Genomic DNA, 27,303 nt, shown 5'->3' on the forward strand with positions numbered 1-27,303 from the left:
AAATGGAAGATGTCTGTGGATGCACGTGCAGAGGCCAGCTGTTGATTCAGAGTGCTGCTTTCTTTGCTTTGCTGAACCTCATTACAGGAAACATGCCTGCCGTCCACACTTCAGTTAGTTTCAACAACCCTGTGTTGTCAGTGACTTGGTGTTAGTCTACACACAGTGTCCAATTCTTCTACCCAGTCACTCATTCCTTGATATTTAAAGGGGCCCCTATTGTACTTTTTGGGGTCTTTTCTTTCCGGTAGTGTGTTCTATTTAGGGATGCTCCGATCGATCGGTCACCGATCGAGATCGGCCGATATTCACTCTCTACCGATCGATCGGTGCTCTTTAAACATGCCGATCGCGAGAGCCGATCGCATGACGTAAAATACATGACACTTTTCTCTGTGTGCGGCAAAACAAGCTCGCCAAAATGGCTTCACCGGTCTGGCAGTATTTTAAGGTGTCCGAAAAAGACAGTAAAATAGCGGTATGCAACGTGTGTGAAGCAGAAATCCTGCAGCTCCGCCCGCTGTGACGGACCGGTGAGCGGAGCAACACACACTCAGAGTTAGACCTAACACACTAAGCTGTTTGATCTACCTCTGGAACAAGCTAAACTAGTTATACACAGTGTCGGGACTAACGCGGTACAAAGTAACACGTTACTGTAACGCCGTTACTTTTGGCAGTAACCAGTACTCTAACGCATTACTTTTTAAATTCAGTAACTCAGTTACCGTTACTACATGGTGCGTTACTGCGTTAGTTTTTTTATATAGTCAACAGCCAGGCGAACAGAGATGAGAACTGTACTTAAGTACAGTACTTGAGTAAATGTACTTAGATACTTCCTGTGTCACATGCGGAGACGGGCTGTGGGCGTGTTTGTGTTGTTTACTAACAAGACTATCATGGCGGCGGCGGAGCTCAAGTCTAGTTTCTCCACCTGGAGATATCCTCACTATTTCACTTTTGTCGAGCACAAAGAAAATAACGTTTTAGTTAAATGTAAGTTGTGTCTTGGCGGGTCAAAGATCCTATCTACTGCCCAAACCAGTCATTCAAATCTCTTAAAACATCTGCAAAAACAACATGCTGGGACGAAGCTAGTAGCTAAGACCACAGAGACTCAGCCGACGCCACTCCACCTCCACCTAAGCAACAGCGGCTGGATTTTAACCGAGGGACTGCTGGCCAGGGAAAAGTCGATAAAGCCATTGCACGGTATGTTGTAGAACACATGCAGGCTATTGCTACAGCAGAGTCACCCGCTTTCAGGGAGCTAGTTAGCATGATAGCATGTCCGGGCGGCACACGGCATATGGGACGGAACACTTTTTCCAACTACCTGGAGAAAGAATATACAAAAATGGAAAGCCAGCTAATATCGATGCAATCCAGATTGCATATAATGCATGTCAAGTTGATGAACAGATTGTATTATTCTCCAATGTAATAACAGTACTGAAATGAAGGCTATAAGGCAGGGGTTCTCAAAGTTTTGATGAGTGAGGGCCAATTTAGGTACCCAATATTGGATTGAGGGCCGCCCCAAGAAAAAACGGAACACAAATAATTCCAAAACAAATCCTTTCTTTATTGTACTAACCAATTATACATACAGTATACATTAAGAACTTGCAGAGGACACAAAGTTGGATTATCTACAGACAGTGACTAGCTAAAATCGCTAGCTAACTCCCGTTTCTGATTCTGATAACTTACAACAGATTTTCCGCTTAACCGCAACTCGCGAGATGCCTAGTTGCCATGCAACCAGTAGTCTAGCAAACTTTCCACAAGCTGTCATTCATAATTTAGGAATGACAACCCAGAGGGCGCAGTTTTACCATTCTTAAATTCCATTCTGATTCTTACTAGATACGAACCATGGAGGATTAAATATAACGCATGCATTTCAGCGTGTCACATTAACTATCGCGGGCCGCCAGAAACATTTCTGAGGGCCGTCATTGGCCCGCGGGCCGCACTTTGAGAACCCCTGCTATAAGGGCATTAATGGGAGCCCTTTTTTTAAGTAGCTAAAACGTTACTTTTCACAGTAACGCATTACTTTTGGGTGTAAGTAATCAGTAAAGTAACTGAGTTACTTTTGAAATGAAGTAAATAGTAATGGTAACTAGTTACTGGTTTTCAGTAACTAGCACAACACTTATACATATATTTATTCTTCACTGTCGGGTCACTCATTACTGGATCAGTGAGCTGCATGAGATACTGACAGGCTGTCAGGAGAGGGAGAGAGAGAGGGAGAGAGAGGGAGAGAGAGGAGAGAGGGAGAGAGAGAGAGGGAGAGGGAGAGAGAGAGAGGGAGAGAGAGGAGATAGAGAGGGAGGGAGAGAGGAAAAGAGAGCGCTTCCGCTCATTTCTCCCGTGTTATTATCAGTGAATGTAAACTTGAATAATGTACATCATTTGAATGTAATAATTAAGTTGGTTGTTGTTTGTGGAAGCTCCAGTGAATGAGCCCATTAACTGAGTTTTAAACATCACTTTGAATGGAAGATTTAAAGTGATGTTTAAATCTTCCATTTAGCACTCGATCGGTATCGGCCGATACTGATTCCAAAATTGGCGATCGGAGCATCCCTAGTTCTATTGGTTTTTGTGCTAAAATCCCAAAGTTCCCTCCAGAGGGAGTTTCTCTCCCTGGGCTCTGGTTTCAGACAGAGGGTGAAAAGAGGTGCACAGGTAGTATGAGGAAAATAAAGAGCTTTTTGAACATTAAAGCATGAAGACATCATGTCATAGTAGAGGCACATGAGCAAATAGGGCCTCCTTAAAACACAATTGCACCAGAAAGCATTTCAATTCTGTAAGTATATTCCACTCGCAATGGAATTTTTAAATATCAAAATCAATCCACACATCGTCTCCTTCCAAATCCAGGTTCCACAAACATTACCAACAATGCAAAAGTAATCACAGAAATAGTTGCCTGCTGCCAACAGAATTTCTCTTTTTAATATATTCTTGCTACTATTCTGCAATGACAGACTTTTACATTATTTCAGCTCCAAAGTAACTTTCTATTTCCAACAGCTCTTTAATGTTAGTTTGGTCTTAATGTGTTTCACTCTAAATGCACTTGATTGACTGTTCATGAAGTGTGCTGCACGCAGTTAACTCCGCAGCGTAGGGTTAGCATGCAAAACAGGCAGCCTCATTCACTTGTATCTAATGGTCTCTGGGCATGAGAGCCCAGTCTAACTCAACGGCTGTTTCTAAATAATAATATTCATAACAGCTGCTTCATGATGCTGTGTGAGTCTCTATAAAGGAATCTTGTCATCATGCTGTGAGCAAAGATACTGCTTTGACTCTGTTGTTGTTATGTTCCAAACACGCAAGTCAGACTTAGCATTCTTTAACTAAGCTTGCTTTGTTTCTGGAGATGGAATTTGATAAACACTGGCCTTCTTTCTATTGTAATGCTATCCGTTAAAGGAATGTAACCTGGAATATCAATAGATAAGTGATGCAACAGCACATTTTCCATTTCAGCCCAGAGCACCAGGAGATCTTTTTGAAAGATTTAGCAAAGTTCCAGATGTTGCAGTGGAAAGAACATCATAGATGGGATAGGTATGGAGGGTCTTAATATTTTCCCTTTCAGTTATAAACTCTCACCTAGTGTTCCCGGTTGTTGTTTCATTTCCTGATGCCACGTGTGAGGTTCAATGTTTTAGATCGTGGAGCAATTTGATTTGTTGGGAAAGGTGTGTAGCACAATGTACGTTTTCACAGAGAGTCACAGACACAGAAGTGACAGGGAGGGTGAAGAGATCAGAGTGGATTTGGAGATATGTTTCATTATTTGAAATGTGTTCAGTGTCAGTCAATACTTAAAAATGGAAGGTAAGAAATAAAGAGTGCAAGTGATTCATGCATTTTAAAGAATTGACCTGGGAAGAATACTCAGGATAATTCAAATACACAGTATAACAATCAACCAATAGTCGGTCAAACTGAACCAAATTCTCCGTTGAAAGAAAATGTATGTGAAGTTCTCCTAAGTGGAAAAACACTCTTCAACTTTCATCTCAACAGTAAATGACAGTTTTTAAGGTCAGATTTGTTGAACCAACTTGCTTTATTGTTCCCCCCTCCACCCAAAAAAACATGGTTTGTTCAATTCAAGAAAGCCTTTCCACATCTCCCTGCAGCAGATCAACCAACTGGTGTACTTTAAGAAGCTTACATCCCCTTTGCCAGACGTAGTATCTGATACATGCGGTCTGGGTATTTCAGAAGGTCTGCTCCTTTCTTGTCTTGTTTTGAAGGGGAGCAGAGGGTACTGGTGTTGGATGTGAAGGATTCCTTTGTAGTTGCCTGGGAGGTGGTATTTAAGAACGAAACCTTCGCTTCATGGAAACTACACATGCATAAAGGAAGGGTTTGCATTAGAATGGAGGTGAAATGCACAATGGGGTGGGACAAGCCTGAGCAGCCTGTATGGGCTTTCATTCTACTCCATACGTGTGAAAGCTGAGCCTGTGTGAAACCTACAGGCACTGGTGAGTAGTAAACCGTTGTGTAAGAGTTCTAACATGTGTCCTTCCTTCCTTCCCTCGCTCCTCAGTGTCTAAGAAGCACGGGAAGCTGATCACCTTCTTACGCACCTTCATGAAGTCCAGGCCCACCAAGCAGAAGCTGAAGCAGAGAGGCATCCTCCGGGAGAGGGTGTTCGGCTGCGACCTGGGCGAACACCTCCTCAACTCAGGACATGATGGTGAGACACACGAACACACACCTGAGAGCACCAGAGCTTCATGGATCCTTCCAGGCTTTTATTCTTAACAGACTCTTAGTGTATTCTGACTGGCGAGGGTCTTAAATGACCTGGAGCCTGATTTACGGCAGAAAGTGCAGGCCATTATTTGCAACAAGCTTCCATTAGAGACAGGCTTTGATTTCTGTTCCCTGGTTAATGGAGTGGTAGAGATTACATTTTAGTTAGCATCGCATGGGCTCCCTTAAAAAGAAAAGCAATGGGATTTTTCCATTGGAATTCAGAATATTGCAGAAAAGATATCTGTCAAACACACGATTATGATTCTTACATATTTCGGTCAGCAGGATAATCTCATATTCTGATGTAAAAAGCGATTTAATGCGAACACCTGCTGCTTCCTCCATTTCAAATAATGAGATAATGGTTTTTAGATAAGAGCCATTGTGAGCCTCCTCAGATTCACACCACACTGAGTTAAAGCAGTTCGGCCAGCCCTCTCTGCCTGTAAGTTAGATAATAGCTGGGCTTAAGTACATAGCTACATGTACCTGCTGTAGCTACATTGATGTTCTGATCCCTCAGCAGCACGCTGTCTGTGAGGTGAGCTGATGGGATGGTGTCAATGACAGAGGTGGAGGAGAATGGTTTCCTGATTACCCTGTGACATCAGCTCCAACCACTGTCTCTGCTGCTGAAGCGCAACCAATGACTTCATTTCACTTCTGCTTGAGACCAGCTTAAAAAGCCATTCATTCATGTTAATGGATCAATTCTGTGTCTGGACATGAATTGTTCTTGTCGTAGCAGCACATTGAATCACAGTGATCACAGACGGGTGAAGCATTCACTCCCTGGCTCTCTGTACATCCTGCCTTACCTTGACATGGAGAGATAAGCCACTCTGTCACACTTTGCTGGGTCAAATGTTTGACGTGTTACGATTGCTTCAGTGACTTTAAGAAATGAAAGAGGACTTTGATCTTATGGAACAAGAGAAATACCATTTGCAGTCATCTACAAGTAGAGTGCTGAGTCTGCTCCTATAAAGACCGGTGGTAGGTGAAGACAAGTACTACTTTGCTTTCACTTACTAAACAATATTTCCTAGACAAGAAAGTTGTATAACCGGTTGGTTAGATGTTGAATAAATAAATATAGTCATAAACAAAGCTTTTCAAACTAAAATTATAATCCATAGAATGTTGATGTTCCAAATAAATGTTGTCCAGTCAACAGACAGCCAGGCGTCTTGCTGTACTCTTATAAGCTTCATTAACACTAGAACCGCCAGAGGTCGCTGTATACCTAAAACCGCCAACGGGTCAAATGTACCCGCTGTTGATTTTCAAGGTACAATGTTCTTTTATTTATCATACAGAACAGTGAGTTTTGAATCGCACAGGGATGAAATGTATACCAATAGATTCTGTGGACTCCCAGCTTTTCATATGATATAGTTTGTGCAGATAGCATGAAGTATAAAATATCGCTACCAGTGCTGATTTAAACGCTTGGTGTTAGACTTGTGTTTTGTTCAGGAACAAATCTGTCTCTCTCTCTCTCTATCTATCTATCGATCCATCTATTTATTTATCTCTCTCTCTCTCAAGGTGTTACTATAGCAACACGTCATGTTTACGCTGCATTTTCTATGAGGTAAATATTACCCGCTGGCGGATATAGGTATAAATGGCGATTTTTTTCAATCTGACTTCATATTGACAATTTTTAACAACAGAGGGTGCTACATACTGTAACACACTTTCAGGAAAAGTCACAGACTGGGAGACTTGAATATTTTATTGAAAAAAAGTGACATACAATCCAAAAACAGCTGCGGGTCAAATTGACCCGTTGGCGGTTCTAGTGTCAACAAAGAACATAAAACGGAGAGTTAAAGCCATAATCCTATGCTCCATGAAATAAAAGTGGCTTTTTTCAATCCAGTTTTCAGAGGCGTATGCTGACAAAGGAGAGTCCGGGCTAAAGACAAAGGGATCTTCCAAGCTACCATTTCTCTTGCTATCTTGGTTCTACAAAAGTCCGCTTTGACAATATAATGTCTTATTGACAATATTATTAAAGGGGCCCTATTATTCTTGTTGGGATTTCCCCTTGCGCTTTTCTGGCTAGAGCCCCAACACATTATACGTGACAACTTTTTCACAGACTACCTTCATCTGTCAAATAATGTACCCAAACATCTCAGCTTCAACTTTCAGTGTAAATGTGACTCTGCCACTTGAGCTTTGAAACTAAAATGTAAGGTAACAAACTCTTCACTTAAATAAATTGGATGCTGTTGTTTGAAATGTAAGAGGGTTCACTACTGTTGTGTCCAAATCTGACTCCACATTCATGTTGTGTATCTTTGCGATAAGAGAGCCTCATAAAAAAGATCTTCCTACGTAAAGAGCTTGGAGAGGACTTATCCACCCTCGCTGTCCTCTTCTCTGTTGCAGAATGACATTTCCTTCAAATCTGGCCGCCTTGTTTGCTCTTTCGCTATGTGTGGAATTTGTCTAGACAGCTGCTTCAGCGCATGTCCCACTCTGCCATTTCTGAATGCTGTTTGAGCCTCCTTACACACATAAACACCATCTTTATCTACCATATACACACACACACACACACTCACAAAGAGAAATAGCATGTCTGTATGATTCATAGTTGCTGAAGGAGAATTAAGAAGCTCTGTGGTTTCTCTTCATTGTCTCAACACACAATCACTGGCATTGTGCTTTAAAGAATGTGATTTGCTGCCTCATTCACTGACATGTTTTTCTAACTATTTACTCCAAAAACATTAAATAAAGAAATCAAATCTTTTTAAAGCTCTCAGGATATTGGTTCAAACGTTTCCCCCTTCAGCTCCAAAAGTCCTTTTTCCTCAGATAGCACTAGAAATGTAGTTAATCACACTCCGAAGTCTTTCAGCGCCTGCAGCCTCTTGTCCAGAAAGCCTGTGAGCTCTAGCTTGACCTCGCTTGTACTCGCTCTTCAAAAGAAGAGTCATCACATTCTTGACCGTGAATGTCTCAGTGAAGACTGGACAAATATTGACTTGTGTGTGAAGTGTTGAACGGCTCTTTTTCTCTTCACAGTGCCCCAGGTCCTCAAGAGCTGCACCGAGTTCCTCGAGAAGCACGGTGTGGTGGATGGCATCTACCGCCTTTCTGGAATTGCCTCAAATATCCAGAAATTACGGTAGGAGACACACTGCCTGTTTATTATGTGATTCAAAGGTCAAATCAGAATCTCCCCATATAAAACAACTAGTTTGTACAGAAATGTCCTTAAATGTCATAGGAGGAGCTTACAAACCGTATCCTACCATAGCCCTGTATAAGCTGACAACATATGAATTCCATCTAGGGTTATTGCATCTGTAAAAGAAAATCATGATGACGTGCAGTTTAATAGGTGTTACTCATCAACAGTTACACTGGATCAGAACTTAAGTCATCTGAGCTCTGACAGCAGTTGTAACTGTTAAAAGGCAATTTATATGTTGTGGACATTTAAGTAGTTATTGTCAGTGTCAGTATAATCCTGTGTTTACATGTAAACTAGTGCAGTACCCGTTCAGGATAACTGGTGCAAAATCTTCTTGGGTTTCACAGAGACTAGGGCTATTCTACTATAATATTCAGGGGGGAAGTTTTCAGAATGCTAACAATTTAAAAAAGAACATGTAAAAAACGCCCTGCATTTAATTTCAGAGTTTGAGCATATAGAAATGTAGGCTATATTTAGAATGATTCTGTTAGACTCATGGGAGCAATGTAGACCTGTTTTATTATTGAGCAATATTTTCTAGTTTTATATTTGTTCATGCAAAAACATTGCATTCTCATATTAGTATTCTTGGTATTGTTAACTGTGACTGCACACCATAGACCACATGACGTTGGGAAGGCACATATCAACAATGTTCTCTTCTAATATGCATTCTAATGTCATATTCATCCATCAAACTACAGCAGTCTCTTATCGATGCATTTTTCCTCAGGAGAAATGAATTAGTTGACCTTGCTTTGCCCCCTATCTTTCACCAGGCATGAGTTTGACTCTGAGCAGATCCCCGACCTGACCAAAGATGTGTACATCCAGGACATCCACTGTGTGGGCTCGCTGTGTAAGCTCTACTTCAGAGAGCTGCCAAACCCCCTGCTCACCTACCAGCTCTACGAGAAATTCTCTGTAAGCAAAGCCTGAGTAGCTCAAGCACGTCTCACACACCAATTTCTAGCACAAATGTGTGGATATACAAGTCTACTTACTATTATAACACTTGACTTACTGAAAGATACTGATTGTGCTTAGTCTCTAGCGTAAAGTAATGAAATGTATAGAAATTCCTATAAATACATCTTGTAAGAATTCTACAGTGCATCTTGCATGTATTAGTCATAGACCCCACTGACATACAGTATAAGCATTGAACCTAACTCTATGTGTGACTTGGAAAAAACAATGTTGTCCAAGCATAACAGAGATTTCAAGTAAATGCTGGTTGTTATTGCAGCTGGAGAGAGGAGGGGTGGGGGGCTGTGGCTCCTGACGGATTCCCCCCTGCTCCATGTAGCGGCGTGAACCTGGCATAACAAGTTAATTTAGCCTTGTGTTGATTCATCACACTATTTATCTCCCTCCCTTTCTTTTCACTTTGAAGGATGCTGTATCAGCAGCAACAGACGAGGAACGACTCATCAAAATCCATGATGTCATACAGCAGCTTCCTCCACCGCATTACAGGTCAGTGTAGAGGCACACCGCCTCCCTGTGGCAGACTCAGGAACTGCCAGATACAAATGCATCCTGTGTTGTGGCTCCTGTCTTGATAAAAAATAATGTTTACGGCCACAATGCATTGAGGGGAATCATTTAACAGCTTATACTCATCTGTGCATGATGCTTTTGGAAAGCACACAAATGCACATTTCTAAGTGACATTCCTTTGGGATAGATCACATGGTGAAATATTGATGCTCTGAAGAATAAGCTCTATCATGGCCATTAGTGTGCGTATAACTTGTAGGGGACCACTTTATGTGAATGAATAGATGTTTGATTCATAGGACCCTGGAGTTCCTGATGAGACACCTGTCCCACCTGGCAGCCTACAGCTACATCACCAACATGCACAGCAAGAACCTGGCTATCGTCTGGGCCCCCAACCTTCTGAGGTGAGGGTCTCCTGCACCACACAATGTTCTCTGAATGCATGTTTTATTGAGTTGAATACACTGTCTATCATCACATTAAAGCCACCTGGTTGGTTGATTTCTTAATGTTTTAAACAATACATCTCAAACTAATTCTAATGGTCTTCACAGTTTGATGTATCTGTAGTTTAGGTTAAGTAGGTTTTGTATACTTCTCACATTAAAGATTTCTCAGACTTATTGAAACACTCACACTTCAACACATTTACCTGATATGCTCAGGGGCGGGACATGTCAAAGTGGTTTACCAATCACAACAGCTAACCAATCAGAGCAGACTGGGCTCTGGTTTCAGACAGAGGGTGAAAAGAGGTGCTGCAGCACAGACAGTATGAGAAAAGTAAAGACCTTTTTTAACATTAAAGCCTGATAATGAGCTCTGTGCAGCATAACGTTTCCTGTCTCCTGCTTTAAATCAGTCACTCTGCCTTAGTGGAAGGATTTAGGCACATTTCTGCGGGGAGTGCTGATCAACACAACATCAAATGCTGGAAGTCATTTTTAACTAATTAAGATGAATTGTTTACCTATAACTGATTTGCTATTACTTGTTTAAAGTCGGGCATTTGACTAAATCTAACCCACATATCCTCCCCTGTCATTGTCAGGTCAAAGCAGATTGAATCTGCGTGCTTCAGCGGCACAGCAGCCTTCATGGAGGTCCGGATCCAGTCAGTGGTGGTGGAGTTCATCCTGAACCACGTGGATGTTCTATTCAGCTCCAAACTCAGCTCTCTGATACGAGAGGGAGCAGGTACGTTCAGGCCGTCTGCAGATACCTCCTCTGCTCACTACATCTCTACACCAGCCAATGCTGCTTCTTCTCGAGCAATAAACACTGTTCTATACCGCCAGGTCACAACTCGTTGTCGCGGCCTAAGTCCCTGCTGGTTTCGTCTCCCTCTACCAAACTCCTGACTCTGGAGGAGGCCCAGGCCAGGACCCAGGCTCAGATCAACTCTCCGGTCACCGAGGACAGCAAGTACATCGAGGTGGGCGAGGGTCCGGCTGCTCTGCAGGGGAAGTTCCACACTGTCATTGAGTTCCCCACTGAGAGGTTTGTTAACTCCTCTGTCTAATTTGTCATGTAATTACTATGTGTCAATTGTCATTTAATATACAATCTAAGTAGTAAAGACACACTCTAGGCCCACAGACATCTACCACACGTCTACGTACCCCTGTGTCTGAATCTGTCTTTGAGTTATGGTGTCTATGTGAGTAAGTGAAACTAATTCTTCTTTGCCTGCTTTCCCATTATCATAGGAAGAGGCCTCCTATTAAATCAAAGAAGTCTCCTGTAGGTAGTTGGCGCTCTTTCTTCAACCTGGGCAAGTCTTCCTCCATGTCCAAGCGCAAGCTGCACCGCAACCCCAGTGAGCCCAATGAACTGAAGGCCATGGCCCTGGCCGGTGAGTCTTACCTCCTCAATTAGAAGGAAAATAGTCCAATTGTACAAAGACAGGAGCTTATTTGACTAAACAATGCTTAATCCTTGAAATGGCTTTGTTTCAGGAGGCAGAGGAGACTCAGCAACATTAAGATCAGCCAAGAGTGAAGAGTCACTGAGTTCCCTGCACAATGTTGAAGGTAATCATTTGTGTCTTCTAGTTTACTATCACGCATTGCTGCCCCAACTGTAGTAAATAAAGCCTGTTATAAAAATAGTTTCTGAATATATTATTTTCTTTCTTCAGGAGAGTCGAAGGTGTACCGTCCTCGGAGGCCGCGCTCCAGCAGTGACGCTCTGTCAGCCTCCTTTAACGGTGAGCTGCTGGACAGCCGGCAGCACTGCAACTCCTACGACAACCTGGACGCCACAGAGGACAGCGACGGAGACGACGGGCCCATCTGTGTGCCTGCCCTCATCTCTCCCCCCCGCTCAGCAGGTGAAGACGTGGACCTCAGCCCGCCAGACATCGGCATGGCCTCCTTGGACTTTGACCCCATGTCTTTCCAGTGCAGTCTCCCCGACACCTCTTACGCCTTCCCTTTAAATGACTCACCCAAGGGGGCTGAGGGTTCCACGTTAAGGAGGAACCATGGAAGCGCCTGTGGAAAAACCAATGGCTCTGACCTCATCGCTGCCACATTACTGAGCAGCCTGATGTCCACAGACTTCAGCCTGACCGCTGGACACAAGGTGGAAAGCAACAAACTGACCACTTCCTATTCTTACACTGACAAACCCACACAGGTCGTGTCACCTATTAAATGTGGAAAGACCACTAGTTTAACGCCTTTTCCCACTTACGAGCTTTTCTCTACTGAGGTGCCTGACAGGAATACGGCTGTACAACCTTCATCCCCTTCTTCAGCAGCGGAGGAATCTCCTCCCCTGATGGGCAGTGTCCTGCTGAGGGCAGCAGAGCCGTCTCTCAGTGAAGCTTTTCAAAAGGAGCTGCACTCTAAGCTGGAAGCCTTTGACAGTGTGGACAATGGAGAGCTGAAGGGAGAGGACAGCCTGCCGCGGGCGCCAGCTGCCAGCAGCCACGAGCACCAAGGTAGGGAGCAGATGATGACCTTTTTTATTTGTGTACTTTCTTACCTGTTCCATTAAACTATGTAGATTCTTATTTAAGAATAAGGTTTTAAGTCATGCCATTAATTATATGACTGCTTTCTTCTAGGTTTAGTCTCCCAGGTTTGCATGGATTTGGTCTTAAGTAAATATTTTCATATGTTGCCCAAGCACCACGCTTAACTTTGCCCATCCTCTTGAAGCTCCTTAAACCCAGCCTGCCTGCTGTCATGTCTCTTCTTCACCTGCTGCTATCTCACTTGTTTGTTCTTCAACTATAGACCCCTTTTGTTTCTGTGTCCCTGCTAGGAGTCGTAGCTCAGGACTCTGCGAAGGACCTCACCCCTCGTTCCTTCAGCTCTGCAGCTCCCTCTACTGCCCCTCCTCCTCCCCCTCCTAAAAACGCTGCCCGCATGTTGGCCCTGGCCTTGGCAGAGTCTGCCCAGCAGGTCTCCATTCAGTCTCAGTCCCGACACTCTGAGCCTTCCACACCGGTGTCCCCCCCGCAGCCACAGGAAACCTCTAACCTCCAGGACACGCCGCATTCACTGGTCACACATTACCTGACTTCGTCCTCCGAGGGAGCAGGGAGAGGAAGTTCCCTGCCACTAAACATAACTGCCCCCCGTGTCACCACGGCCTCATCGTATGCCCCCACCTCCAGTCCTACAACCACACAGCAGCCTCTAGAGTTAGACAGCATCACTACCAAGCCTTCAGACAGCACCAAATCCCTTACAGCTCCACCTGCAACACAGCCTGGAGCAGACTCAACGCCACCGGACACTCCTTTATACAAGTGCGCCCCCCTCCCCGGTTCATCCAGCAGCACTTCTCCAAGCAGGAAAAGTCCAGAAAGGCAGCAGCCTGTCCCAGTACAGGTCCCAGTACAGAATGCAGTACAGATCCCAGCTCAGGTCCCAGTGCAGGTCCCAGTGCAGGTCCCAGTACAGGTCCCAGTGCAGGTCCCAGTACAGGTCCCAGTGCAGGTCCCAGTGCAGGTCCCAGTGCAGGTCCCAGTACAGGTCCCTGTCCGTAGCAACTCACCCACTACCACTCCAGCCCCCTCCCCCAGTGACTGCTACAAAGTTATTGGAGTCTTACCACATCCTGTTCCTAAGGTAAGTCTCACCACTTTTATATGTAACTTAGGCTTTAAAAATGATGAAGGCTCTTGCATTGTAATAGTGAGCTGCAGTAAGCATGATCCAAATGGATCCACTGTATTCCTTGTGCCGCAGCTAAAATGTCACACGGTTATTATTATCCTCTGGAAACACGTTTCGAGTGACGGTATCGGGCACCCACTCATCCGTTGAGAGTAGATCGTATGTGTCTAGGGGAATACCTGCTGTCCATTTGACAATCCTTTAATAGCAACTGTAAATCAATGCCTGGAAGTTCCGTTGACACAGTCAGCTGGTTGTGGTCGCCTAAAAACGTGAGGCACCTGCTTCAGAGCACTTATGAAGTTGGCAAAACAGTAGGCACATACTAGGTGGTAGAAGATACTGCATGTGTAGTCAACAAGAGGCACCAAAACCAGTAGGAAAAGGAAGAACATAAGAAAAACACCTAAATAAACAGACATTTAGAATGTATGCCATGCTGCTGCCGGGATTGGAACTACCCTGCAACCAGACTGGTGACACTGAGCAGAACTGTGAACTTAATCGGTAATAATGTTGTTTTCTTTGTTCTTTGTCTTAGGTCAAACCAGAGGAGACTGCATCACCCCCAATCCTTTCAAAACCATCAGAGCAGCCCCCTCCTATAGCTCAAAAGCCTAAGAGGAAGGCTGTCTCCATCCCCCCGCATCAAACGCAACCTCAGCAGCAGAGCCAAGCTCAGATACAGCCTCATCTTCCAATACAGCCACACATGCAATCACAGGTCCAAACCCAACCACACCCCCCCTCGAAGGCCAGCGCACGAGTGGCCCCCACCTCTGTGGAGCCTATTGAGAAGCCTTGGGAAGCCATAAAGCCAGTGCAGCCCCATACAGAGTCTGCTAAGTACAACGACGCGTACGGAGCCACACCTCCGGCCCCTCCAGTCCGCACCATCGAGAGCAAACTGGCCACAGCAGCACTTAGCCAAAGTGAAGCCTCCTACCATTGCCTGGGGGAGGGCCCTGTGCCGGGGCATCTGGAAGAAGGTCTGCCTCACCACCCTCCCTCACCTCGGAAATCTTCCACGCATCAGCCGACCTATCTGTACCACACTAAAGGAGAACCTGTCTTAATTGAGCCCACAGCAACTGCATACTACCACCAGAGGCCTCTTCCCAAGGGCCCACAGTCCAAACAACGCCACATGCGACCAGACAGCGTCCCCCCGCACCTCTCCTACGTGTCCAAGTCGGAGCCTCAGATACCTTACAACGCCCGACTAGACAACAGATACAGCACTTTAGGCCCCAGGTCCTACCACCACTCCATGAAGTCCAGAGGAAACCCCCGCAGTGTGTACGTGTCCCCGGGGCCGGGGCATCAGGGTTACAGCCACGACAGACCCCAAGGCTATCCCACCATCCGCAGAGTGCACTCCCTCCACGTTCCCTCCACTATTCGCACCGTGCCTATCCACAGGACTGAAGTTCCTCCAGATGATGATATTTTCTTCTACCATCGACCCATGTATCCGTGCAAAGCCTACCAGCAGCCCCCCCATCAGCAGCCCTCCCATCAGCAGCCCTCCCATCAGCAGCCCCCCCATCAGCAGCCCCCCCATCAGCAGCCCCCCAATCAGCAGCCCCCGCATCAGCAGCCCCCCATCAGCAGCCCCCGCATCAGCAGCCCCCCCATCAGCAGTCCCCCATCAGCAGCCCCCCCATCAGCAGCCCCCCCATCAGCAGCCCCCCATCAGCAGCCCCCCCATCAGCAGCCCCCCCATCAGCAGCCCCCCCATCAGCAGCCCCCGCATCAGCAGCCCCCCCATCAGCAGTCCCCCCATCAGCAGCCCCCCCATCAGCAGCCCCCCCATCAGCAGCCCCTGCAACAGCCCCCCCAGCAGTCCTCCTCTCAATCAGACTACCACGTAACCCAGCTGCAGCCTTACTTTGAGAATGGCCGGGTTCAGTACCGCTACAGTCCGTACTCTGGTTCAAGCCCTTTGGAGGCGCCTTTCTATGACATCGATCCTTACGGCACCATCAGAGTCCGGCACTTGCCCTCCAATGGGGGCCGAGATCCTGGAGCCGCTGCTGGCCGACCGGGTGGAAAGGCGACTGGGTACCACTTCCTCGCTCGCCATGTTCTCCCACCTGGGATGGAGCACAGCTTTGTGAGCAGGGACATGCCCCCCAGTCATGGGAACAAGGAAGGTGCCACTTACCTGGCTTGCGACCCGGAGGAGTCAGAGAGGCTCCGCATGCACTCAATCCGCAGGGAGAGCAGGGCCAGACAGAAGATCAGAGGCCCTGTCCTCTCTCAGTACGACAATGTTGGCTTGTTTGCACCGGCAGATATATCAGGCTATGAAACGTTGCACCTGCGCAGTAAATCTGACCCCGGCAAAGCTGTGCTGGTTGCAGCTGAGAGCAAAGATGGCCGCTACCCTCCCGAGACACTTGGTGTCTGACCCGGAAGTCCTCATGTACATGGAGACTGATAAACACTTCCAGGGCAGCGCTGTGGGAGAGAAGTCAGATGGACTCCCCAAGCAAAGCGGTACCAAGAAATGCCAATCCTCTCACTCCCTTCCGGCGACTCTGAGCCACAGCCTGTCCCCTCAGGAAGGCGGCCGGCACGAGGCCGGAGACGAGCCGCTAGGTGGAGACAGCAGCAGGCCCAAACTCCGGCAGCAGGAGTATCAAAGCCAGAGGAACATCCAACCACGTTACGAATGTCCTGATTCTGAACACAACCAGAGAAAGGTGAAAACATCCAGCAGCTACCACGGTACAGAGGAGCAGCAGTCGGCCCCCTGGGAACAACTCAGCCACTCCAACCTGGAGCGGTCACACAGCGTCCGGGAGCAGGGCCACCCTGACCTGGACAGGGACTACTCATATCAGAATCACGGCACTAAACCGGTGCACTCCCACTATGATAACTTGGACGATTACCACCCGGTACCTCAGCCTCAGGCCCCGGTTCAAACCCGCGGGGGCTCCTTTCCCACCCCAGGGTTCACAGTGAGCCACGGCAACACAGCATACTCCACAGCACTGGGCCAGGGAGCCTTCATCCAGGCCGAGCTGGCCCTGCAGAGGCAAGAGATAGAGATACTTACAGAATAAAGCATTTAAGGGGGGGGGGGGGGACACAGCTAAAGAACAAATATCTTTAGCTGTGTAGAAGAAAGACTATTGAGCTATGGTTGCAGCCTCTGCAGGACAGCGGCCTGTCGTATCACCAATATTTTTGCTCCTCTGTATTTTTAAAGAATTGTAAGACTTTTTAAAGAGAGTCCTGAATGTACCGGAAGCTAATGTACAAGAGGTCCTATTGTTGTGATTGATTGAGACAGTAGCCGGTCATAAATGTATATGATATGAACGATGTGAGGTACTTTGAACAGCAACACAAAAATGTGAAATATATACACAATATATATATATATTAGGATAACTAGAAAAAAGAGACTTTTGTTTTTTAGGTGTGGCGCTGGGTATGAGCACAGAGTGGGGATTAAGGGCATGCATTTCAGAAATGCATGCACTCTATCTCTCTCTAAATTCTGTGTACTTCACTATCCCCTGCATTCTTTGTGTGTTACAGCAGGGGGGGACATGTAGGTTATCGTCGTCATCCCCCCCTTGCTGACATGCACACAAGTCATTGAACGAGTCCCTGTTTGCCTCGGAGAATCAGACGTTAAAAAATGTGATGTGAAGGAGCCACAATGGGTTACTTTGAGTTAATACAGAGGTTATCAATGTCTTATTTTCTGTGTGACTGTGCCATTTTTTATGTAACTTTGCTATAAACAGATTTCAATGACTTTGGTACTTGTTTGTTCTTCATCGAATGTGGGACCAAACGACTTGGCGCAGTTGTTGCACATACAGGATAAAGAGGGGACGTGGAAGAATGCCTGTTATACCTTTTTAGATGTGTTTTTATTTCCTTTTTTTCTTTTTTATCACATTCACAATACTTTCATGAACTGGAATAACTGAATAAAGCTGAAAACAATGTCCTCTAAAACAATGTGGTGAAGAACATGTTGCTGCAGAGTTGTTTGGAAAAGAACACTTGGTGACAAAGACCATTTGGTGTTCACTTTACCATTGTCATAATGCACAAACATTGTGATATCTCGATAAAGATCACTTTAATCATTTTTGACAGGTCAGGGTTGAAAGGGGACATAATGGGTTCATTTGTTTTGTGTAGGAGGGAGCACCCGTAGATAGTAGGGGCCATTTATTTCTTGAAATCAATGTTTAATACATTAATCTGGTACTACGTGACCTTTTGCACCATCATTTATGGATTACAATATGTTGTCCTGATCCAGGTTGTACTCTGTAACTGTTTGACTTCTATATCGCTTGCAGGTTTTGCTCCTCTTGCCTTATCTAAAGCCTCTCCCTTTCCAGATGGGGAACTGAAGGAAGGCACTGTGTACTTGAATGTGAAACAAAACACTTGTTTCAAACTAGAGGTATCTACAGTAAGATATGAAATAAATAAAACTGTTCAGGAATAGCTATAATCCATGTATTTTAATATGTCCATGATATTAATATACACCTCTGCTTGGCTATGTCTGACATTTACTTGAAGGACAAACTGGACAATTTAGTTTTGGAGAAAAGAGCACAAAACATAAGTCATGAATTATAGATTGAACCAGGTTTAACACAATGGCCGTGTGTGAACTCATTTATATGAGGGTTTATTTTCCTCATAGACCAGTTGACTGTAAAGTATAAATGTCATTTATTTCTCTTTTTGAGTCGAATACATTTAGAGTGTATTTTTAAGGATTACTGACTAGTCAATACAGCTGCACGATTGGGGGGAAATATTTGATATGCACTATAACTTGCGAAAAGTAAAAGCTAAATTCAAAGTTTACTCAGTTTTAGTATTCTGCTGCTTTCAGTATACTGTTTTATTAAATAGTAGGTCATTTTGGGCCAGAGGGCCTTTACTGGTGCTATCGAAGTTGAAAGGGGGAGACAGAGGGGAGGACATTGCCTGAAATGTTCGGGATTGGAACCAGTTTACTAGGCAGCGGTGACTGCATATGAGCCACCAGCTCTAACCAATCTGTCAGTATACTGTTAAATCACAACAACAAAAAAGTGCTTATTGAGTAAAAGAAAATTAGAGCAAATGATCTCCAATATTTGTATATTGAATGTTGAATTGAACACAACATTCATCAATACAAACAGTAAATATAATAAGAAAAGTGCAGTTTTCCACTGATAATCCATTTCAACTAACTCAAATAATTATATATCAATGTGCAATATCAAAGTCCTTTTTTCAAAGTGTTCATCACTTGATGAACATTGCCATGGCGATATACAAAAATAATATTGTGCAGCCCTACTAGTCCCAGTAATGCCATGCTGCTTTTAGAAAATATAAGGTGTCATGTTCCCCAGAGTTGTTTGCCACGACTAGAGTGGGTCTAAATTTGTTTAGTTTGCCTCATGCATGCACGTGTTGAGTGGTGCAGTAGAGTCCTGCAAACACATGGGGCCTTCTCATTTCACAAATTTCCCCTCCTCGAATCCTTGGTCCTCCGGTAGTGACCCGGAAATGGTTTTCGGCGCGCCATGTTGAAGGACATCTCATTTCTCTAAATGCACATCGAGGAGGCTCTCTGGAGGAGCTATAATCAAGGATACACTGATGGGTCCTCCGCGGATGCATTTCCGTGATGATTAAAAGAGTCGTGACCAAGCGGCAAACTCTGGGGCAGAGCCGGGAGGACAATAAGGAAGTGCCACAAACTGCAGTTAATCTATTGGCCGATAGGCGATGACTGCAGAAAGGATGAATTTCCATAGACCCCGTGCTAAAATGCCCAACTTTACAGCAGAAATAAACATGTTTCTGCCCCTGGATGCAATCAAAAATATTCGGGATATAGTTAGATTCCACCTTAATGATTATTAATTGTTGAGTGAATTGTTTTATAACGTGACCCTTTTATTTATATTAGGTCTTAACGTTTTTGCATAAATTAGGGCGTGGTCAGTTTGATGGACAGATATGTGCCTCACTGTCAGCTAACAGCAACTTGTCCACTCTGCTAGGCTACAACGTTAGCTAGTTGTAGTTACTGTACTTGACCCTTTAGCCATGTTTGTGGTGATTGTGCCTTTTAGGGAATGGTGTTACAAATACCAGACAATTAAAATGGTGTGCTGTGCGGTTGAATGTACTAACAGAACTTCCAAAAAGTCTAAAATAACAATAGTATACATGTTAACCCCGTTAGCAGGTGTTTGTGTGCTTGTTAGCTAAGCTTGTTAGCTAGCTAAGGACGTAACCCTTTATACATGTGTGTGTATATATACATACATATACAGTTTAGTTTATGATTCAGCTTTGGGTAAGACTTTTATAGTTTATTGCTATGACGGTCATAATGCTAAACGGGAGCAAATGTCAAAAGGGGACCCGCCGGAGCTAACGGAGCCGCAGGGGGCGTCCCGGCGCCGGAGTCCGGCGTTATAACTGGAGATCAAGGAATGCAGCGAAACCATAGAGCGAAACGCGGACTTGGTTCGCCTGCAGACCGCTGTAGTATTAGCTAAATAAATTATGTTGAACAAGGCTTATTAAGCTGAACATTACGGAGCTCCCTAGGGGACATGGAGAAGAAAAAAATAATAATTTGAAAAAAAATAAAAATAAAATGTTTTGCGAGATATCGCAAAACCTTTGCGAGATATCGCAAAACCCCTTTGCGAGATCTCGCAATACTTTTGCGAGATCTCGCAAAACCCCGTTGCAGTTTGTAGACGGTCCCTAAGCACTCCTCTCCCTCCTCCAGCTGCGGATTGTGACAAATTATTGATGTTTAGCTCGGATGACGGCGCGTATCTTACTGTTCTGATAAAAACGACTCTGTAGCTCGTTGTCTACCTTGCTATGATTGTAAAGTCATGTTGTTTGTATTTTTACAACGTTATGTTCATGAGTTATTGATCCGCGAAATTCGAATCTGTCAATAACTCAGCTCAGAGGAACGTGCACGTCCCCTCGCTCTGAGTGTTTTCTTGAGGTGTCTTCACTTATGTGAAACCCTTTATATATACAGTCTATGTGTGAAACCCGTGCTTATTGCCAAGCACTGATGTTATATCTTTATATTTAAGGCCAAGCTCAAAGTAAAATCGATGAACCACTCCATTGTTGTGGTTTCTGTGCCGTAGCAGCCGAACTGACCAGGAAGTACTAAATGAAAAGTATTGCGAGATCTCGCAAAGGGGTTTTGCGAGATCTCGCAAAAGTATTGCGAGATCTCGCAAAGGTTTTGCGAGATCTCGCAAAACATTTTTTTTTTTTTTTCTGTTCAAATTATTTATTTTTTTCTTCTCCATGTCCTCTAGGGGACTCCGTAGAACATTGCCACAATTGTTCTGCGATGTATCTGTACTTATTTTTATTTTTATTAACGTGTGAATGACAAGCATTAAGAATAACAAGAGTGTCTCATTTGATTATGAATGTAACGTTTATAGTGGAACTACACGGTTTTATCAAAACCAAGGTGCCACGCAGTAACTTGGTATGCATGTATTTCATGTTAGCTTAGCTTCTTAGCTTGAGCTAGCTCTGTTACTTCCAGCTCGGTGGCAGCAGGTCCCGCCTGGGCTCCGCCTCTTTGTCCTTATTTGGAGCAGGTGGGAATTAGACTCTGATGTCACTGTCGAGACGTTGGTGGCCGACTCAGTCCAGTCCGCCTACTAAGGGCAACTCTGCAGAATCCTATTTATATATATATACAGTATATGGTCGTGACGCACGGCCGGACTTATCTCAGCCAATGACAGCTCTGCATGCATCCCCTGGATATTATTTTATTAACTGCTTTCATCGCGACCCAATGTTTACTGTGAGAACAGCTGTGAGGTCCATGCAGAAAGCAGAGCAGTGTGTATAATATAGTATATATTTATATAAGTGAGTTTTCGGCCATGGAACGCCTGGGTATCATCCGCCGGTCTGACAGTCCTTGGGCCTCTCCTCTGCACATCGTTCCCAAGCCTAACGGCGGTTGGCGCCCGTGTGGGGATTACCGCCACCTCAACAACGCCATGACACCCGACCGCGATACCCGGTGCCGCACATTCAGGACTTTTCAGCACACCTGGCGGGTACGCTGGTGTTTTCTAAGGTGGACCTGGTGCGTGGATACCACCAGGTGCCCATGCATCCCCTGGACATTCCCAAAACGGCAGTGATAACGCCGTTTGGGTTGTTCGAGTTCCTGCGGATGCCTTTTGGGCTCAAGAATGCCGCTCAAACGTTCCAGTGCCTGATGGATTAGGTGCTGCGGGACTTACCGTTTGTGTTTGTCTACCTGGACGACATACTCGTCCCCAGCACTTCGGTGGAGGAACATCTGACCCACCTCCGAGCCCTTTTCACGAGGCTCAGCCAACACGGGCTGATAATCAACCCTGCAAAGTGCCTTTTCGGGGTGTTGGACATTGACTTCCTCGGGCACCGCGTCACCAAAGGCGGGGCAGCACCCCTGCCGGCGAAGGTTGAGGCTGTTGCGGCGTTTCCTTGCCCGCACACGGCCCAGTCGCTCCGTGAGTTCCTGGGGAAGGTGACTTTCTACCACCGTTTCATCGCCCGCCACATTATGCGGCGGTTGTATGAGGCTTTGAAGGGAAAGGCCCCCATCCAGGAGATCGACTGTACGGCGGAAGCTGAGGTTGCTTTTAAGGAGGTCAAGACCGCGCTGGCTCAGGCGGCCCTGTTGGCGCATCCGTCATCCACGGCTCCCATCTCCATTACCACAGACGCATCAGACTACGCCGTAGGTGCGGTACATGAGCAGTGGGTGGAGGGCGCTTGGCAGCCACTCACCTTTTTCAGCTGTCAGCTGACGTCCAGGGAACACAGGTACAGCGCTTTTGACCGGGAGCTCCTTGGACTCTGGCTGGCCGTGTGGCACTTCCGTTTTTTGCTGGAAGGCCGTGAATTTACGGCGTTCGTTGACCACAAGCCGCTCACGTTCGCCATGTCCAAAGTGGCGGAGCCTTGGTCTGCTCGTCAGCTTTCCTACATCTCGGAGTTCACCACAGACATTAAGCACGTGGCTGGCAAGTCGAACCTGGTCGCAGATTGCCTCTCCAGGGTCGTCATCGGGCCGTCCAGTTGGGCCTCGACTATATACTATACATATATTTCAACAGTTTTAAGACAAACTGTGACTTTGTTGACATGGAAATTATTTTTTAAGATTGACAAACATCATGCTCTATAGAGTGGCGAAGTCACGCCCATCTACTTCCGCCCCATGGGACCTTATTTCTGAAAAATTATGTATTGAAGTCAATGGAGAGAGAAAACGTATCTTTTGATCCCGTTTGAATTGTGCCATGAATTACACATATGATGTTTGTCAATCTTAAAAAATAATTTCCATTTTTCCAGTTTGTCTTAAAATATAAGACTATGAAAAATACGCAACTAGAAAGACTACAAATCCCAGAGTCGCGTACATTAACGTTACACATTACACTCGTGTTACTCACCGAAACCTTGTAAAGCCAGTCCCGCATGCTGGCTCTTACGGAACCGACTAACTCCCCTTTTGTGTATACAGTTCTCAACATGGCCAGACTTGTAGCGATGTTCACCTCTTTTAATACTTTTCACTTCATTCTGAAAGAAAGAGGTGGAATGTGCTAACGTGACGGCCATCTTGGTGTTGGTGACCAGAGTTGTAGTTCATTGAGCGCTTCACACAAACAAATGTGTTACTTCACAGTTTTACGACACATTTTAATTTTTTTTACTTGCAAAATTATCTTTTAAATTGACAAACATATGTGTAATTCGTTGCACAATTCAAACGGGATCAAAAGATAATTTTTCTCTCTCCATTGACTTCAATACATGATTTTTCCAAAATAAGGTCCCATGGAGGTCCCCCGGAAAGGGAGGGACTTCATAATTCCTTTATAATTGTAAAGGACCTTATTACCTTTACAATTATTTCAGAGCATATCTTTATCTTTGGCCTGATTTCTAAACATTATTATTAGTTTCCCTTGTGTAGTTATGTGATGTGTATGCCACTATAAATGATTATGATTCAGTCAGTTACATAACAATATGTGTAACTTTTTTATTATTAGGATATTGCAGCACAAAGGTCATCGGACCTAAAACTAAAGTTTCAGTGGGGACTTAAGTTTCAGTGTTTACAAATGCTGCCAGTTGCATTGTGGGAGACAGATGATTGACACGGCCGCCATTTTGCTCCGCTTCCATTGTGTGAGAGATAGTAAATATCTGAAGCTGCCAGACAGTCACAACTCACTTCTATCGTTGCGAAGAAAAAGCGCTAAAATCACACTTGGTAAGTCACATTTCGGTCATACTTTAAAAATCATATAATACTATGTATAGTTTAACATAGCAAATGAGTAGAATAAAGTTGTTTTTGTTCTGAAATAGCGTGTTATTTCGACGCTGTTTTGGAAAGAAAAGGCAGCTGCCCGAGGTCCAGGCAGGAGAAACACGGCTCAGTACTTCCCCTGCCGAGAGAGCTGCTCCACTTTCATATGTGCCCTTTCTACCTCGCTGTTCCGCTTTAATATAGCACCGCTTCACACGCCTTGGCGCTTGTTTGATAGCTACACTTGTTCTCCACGTTTTGTTGGTATTCTTTTGTTTACATGTTGTATGCATTTAAGGAAAAATATCAAAGTTTACGTCTCAGTCATAGCCTGAATACTGGTAGTTTAATTTCGGTCTGCGGCCATAATCTTGCGGAATGAGGCGGGGCTAAACCTGTAAGTCCCGCCCCTAAACTCCGCATTAGGAACACCATTGGTGCTGAAATGTGACACCGAAAACACGGGTTGGTGCATTTCAGAATTATGACTGTGATTGGTGCGATGGGGAGCCACAGGGCCCGGATTGGCTCGGTGTGTCTCTGAACACTGTGGATGTGGGAAGAGAAGCTGAACACAAAACCGAAACCAGGGTAAAGTTTTCCCAGGCTTCGGGGGGCGTTAATTACATGTGTTTGGCTCGAGTTTGGACTACAAACAAACTTAATAAATAAGGTGATACATATGAAGATAATTGGGTAAAAATACGGTGCCAATAATAAACAGGGAGTACCATTCTTTAAATTCTACATTTAAAACGTGGCTGACGTCTCACTTTTTAACACAGAATTATGATTTATTCAGTATTTATTTATGTATTTGAATTGTCTTATCATCTATTACTGCTTTTTTTGTTTTAGGGCTATCACAATTAGGCTAAATGTTTTGCTTGTGATTATTAAGTTATAGATTTTATGATTCAGACTTTTGGTTTAGAAGAAGAACAAATTCAAGACCCTATGGTAACAGGGCATGACTTTATATATTTGATATTGTGCTCAGGTGATACTCAGAAGAAATGGCTCGTACCAAGCAGACTGCTCGTAAGTCCACTGGAGGAAAGGCTCCTCGTAAGCAGCTGGCCACCAAGGCTGCCCGCAAGAGCGCCCCCTCCACCGGTGGGGTCAAGAAGCCCCATCGTTACAGGTAACACCTTTCCCTCCAAATATATATCATTTTTGTAAGATGGATGCTGAGATTGTTTGTTTATTATAATTTATAACATACATTTTAACTGGAAAATCTTCAATTCAGATTTTTGTTTGGCTGCTGTTCTTGGGTTGCATGTTGTTCCCCAGCAGGTTAAATATACTGATCACAGTGACAGAACTAAGTGTCACATAGAGGCATTGTTTTTTCAGTAGATGGAACCCATGTAGCATGTAGGAGTTTGAATGAACCTGAGCTGTGTTGTGTGTTTCAGGCCCGGTACCGTGGCTCTGAGAGAGATTCGTAGGTACCAGAAGTCCACTGAGCTGCTGATCCGCAAGCTGCCCTTCCAGCGCCTGGTGAGGGAGATCGCTCAGGACTTCAAGACTGACCTGCGTTTCCAGAGCGCCGCCATCGGAGCCCTGCAGGTGTGTGTGTGCACAAAATCTATGTTGCAAATGTGATATATTTCATTTTAATTTACACACGACATCTATTGCACGTCTATCCGTCCTGGGAGAGGGATCCTTCCTCTGTTTCTCTCCCTGAGGGTTTTTCATTTTTTTCCCATTAACTGTGGGGTTTCTTTTGAAGTTTTTCCTTGTCCGATGTGAGGGTCTTGGACAGAGGGTGTCGTATTCATATTCTGTACAAACTGTAAAGTCCCCTCAGACAAATGTAAAATGTGTGATATTGTGCTATATGAATAAACATTGATTGATTGATTGAAAATATATTGATAAAGCTAAAATAAGTATGAAATACAATTTTTAAAAGTGCAGACTTCTTTTGCTAACATGTGTGACCCCTCCCCCTGCAGGAGGCCAGTGAGGCGTACCTGGTGGGTCTGTTCGAGGACACCAACCTGTGCGCCATCCACGCCAAGAGGGTCACCATCATGCCCAAAGACATCCAGCTGGCACGCCGCATCCGTGGGGAGCGCGCCTAGACCCCCCTCTCGTCTGTTCTGTTTTTCTCTACCTGTTCCTACCCTCACTCCTTTATCCCACTCCCCACCCCCCCCCCCCCCCCCCCCCCCCCCCTCCCTACCTTCCCTTCTTCTCAGTAGATTTTGGTGTAATCCTGATTATGAACAGATAGAAATTTGTTGAAGTCTGGTCTCTGATAGGTTTTTTTGTCTTCACCAAATGTTTTCAGGGTACCTTTTTAGTGCATGTTAAAGGTTTGTCAGATCAGACGCACATGTGCACACATACACTGACTTTGGGGAGCCCACCCTTCAGCTCCACAGGATTCTTCCAGGGTGGGGCCCAGGGGGTGTGGTTAGTGTGGCAAACAGAGCTGATGCAGAGGGGTGGGGCCGAGGGGCTAGTCTGCTTAAGGGGAGCTGCAACTTCCACAGCAGGGTGCTATTAAAGCTAGCCCTGAGGCCCACCTGCCCCCCAGAACACCTGTCCCCCTGCCCAGTCCGTCCCTCCACACCGCAGCCCCCCGTCGCTCTGCAGCTGTACCTTTTCTAGCGCCCCCCCTCACCATGTGTTTGTGTGTATGTGTAGCTCTGATCTGTAAACCTCTTGTGCTCAACAAACAGAAATATTTTGGTTGCTTAAGAATATTGATTATCGTTGTGGATATGGTGTCTATTTTTTTTACGCATTTAAATCATGATAAGCATCTCTTTTCGTACCACTTCCAAAATCATCAAATGATGGGGGGGAAAAACAAATGTATTCCACACGGTTTTCAGTTGTTTTTTTACCCTGGTCTGATTTGCGTAATAATATCAGTAAGGGCTCCTCTGTTCTCCAATGCAACGATTCTGATGGCAGCCACAGGGGGGCTCCTCTCCTCGACGCTCTGTAGATCAGTCTCACATCTCTCTCCACACAGCGTCACACTCGCAGTATGAATTGACATTATAGTGAACATTTCACTCTGCATGGTTATGGTCTTTGTCTCTGTAGATCTGAACATATAATCTGTCCCTTTCTCAAAATTTGTGATACACAATATAACCTCATATTTGTTTTCTTTTATATTTTTCTTATTCCTGGAGATTTTCAAAAATATAAATAAGCTGATCTTTGTATTTTCCAAATGTCTCATATTATGGTGGTAATAAATAGGTGTTAAAACAAACTAA

General features: G+C 45.0%; 2 protein-coding genes across 3 annotated transcripts in view; both read left to right on the forward strand.

Annotated features, from left to right (window-relative positions):
- The window catches only part of arhgap32b (Rho GTPase activating protein 32b), a 100,575-nt gene extending 83,132 nt beyond the window's left edge, over nt 1–17,443 (forward strand). The window contains 14 exon segments of the mRNA XM_034226604.1: nt 4,595–4,744; nt 7,852–7,954; nt 8,806–8,950; nt 9,423–9,505; nt 9,829–9,936; nt 10,584–10,729; nt 10,831–11,032; nt 11,242–11,387; nt 11,491–11,565; nt 11,673–12,479; nt 12,806–13,617; nt 14,207–15,160; nt 15,503–16,054; nt 16,056–17,443. Coding sequence (XP_034082495.1) covers nt 4,595–4,744; nt 7,852–7,954; nt 8,806–8,950; nt 9,423–9,505; nt 9,829–9,936; nt 10,584–10,729; nt 10,831–11,032; nt 11,242–11,387; nt 11,491–11,565; nt 11,673–12,479; nt 12,806–13,617; nt 14,207–15,160; nt 15,503–16,054; nt 16,056–16,739 — 4,967 coding nt within the window. The 3' untranslated portion in view covers nt 16,740–17,443.
- A 6,343-nt stretch (nt 17,444–23,786) lies between these two features.
- On the forward strand, nt 23,787–27,303 carry h3f3c (H3 histone, family 3C). 2 transcript variants are annotated; one of them, XM_034226663.1, is made up of 4 exons: nt 23,787–24,013; nt 25,053–25,196; nt 25,474–25,627; nt 26,020–27,303. In XM_034226663.1, the coding sequence occupies exons 2-4, from the start codon at nt 25,069–25,071 to the stop codon at nt 26,146–26,148; spliced, it is 411 nt and encodes a 136-aa protein (XP_034082554.1). In that variant the 5' UTR covers nt 23,787–24,013; nt 25,053–25,068; the 3' UTR covers nt 26,149–27,303. The 2 variants fall into 2 exon arrangements, with proteins under 2 accessions (XP_034082554.1, XP_034082556.1); XM_034226665.1 differs by lacking the exon at nt 23,787–24,013 and adding an exon at nt 24,351–24,725.

The sequence above is a fragment of the Gymnodraco acuticeps genome, unplaced genomic scaffold (genome assembly GCF_902827175.1).
Source record: "Gymnodraco acuticeps unplaced genomic scaffold, fGymAcu1.1, whole genome shotgun sequence".
NCBI lineage: Eukaryota > Metazoa > Chordata > Actinopteri > Perciformes > Bathydraconidae > Gymnodraco > Gymnodraco acuticeps.

Coding starts and splice junctions, on each gene's coding strand:
- h3f3c (XM_034226663.1), top strand. CDS start 25,069: ATGGCTCGTACCAAGCAGACTGCTCGTAAGTCCACTGGAGGAAAGGCT. Junction 25,197..25,473: donor AAGAAGCCCCATCGTTACAG/GTAACACCTTTC, acceptor TGTGTGTTTCAG/GCCCGGTACCGTGGCTCTGA. Junction 25,628..26,019: donor CCGCCATCGGAGCCCTGCAG/GTGTGTGTGTGC, acceptor CTCCCCCTGCAG/GAGGCCAGTGAGGCGTACCT.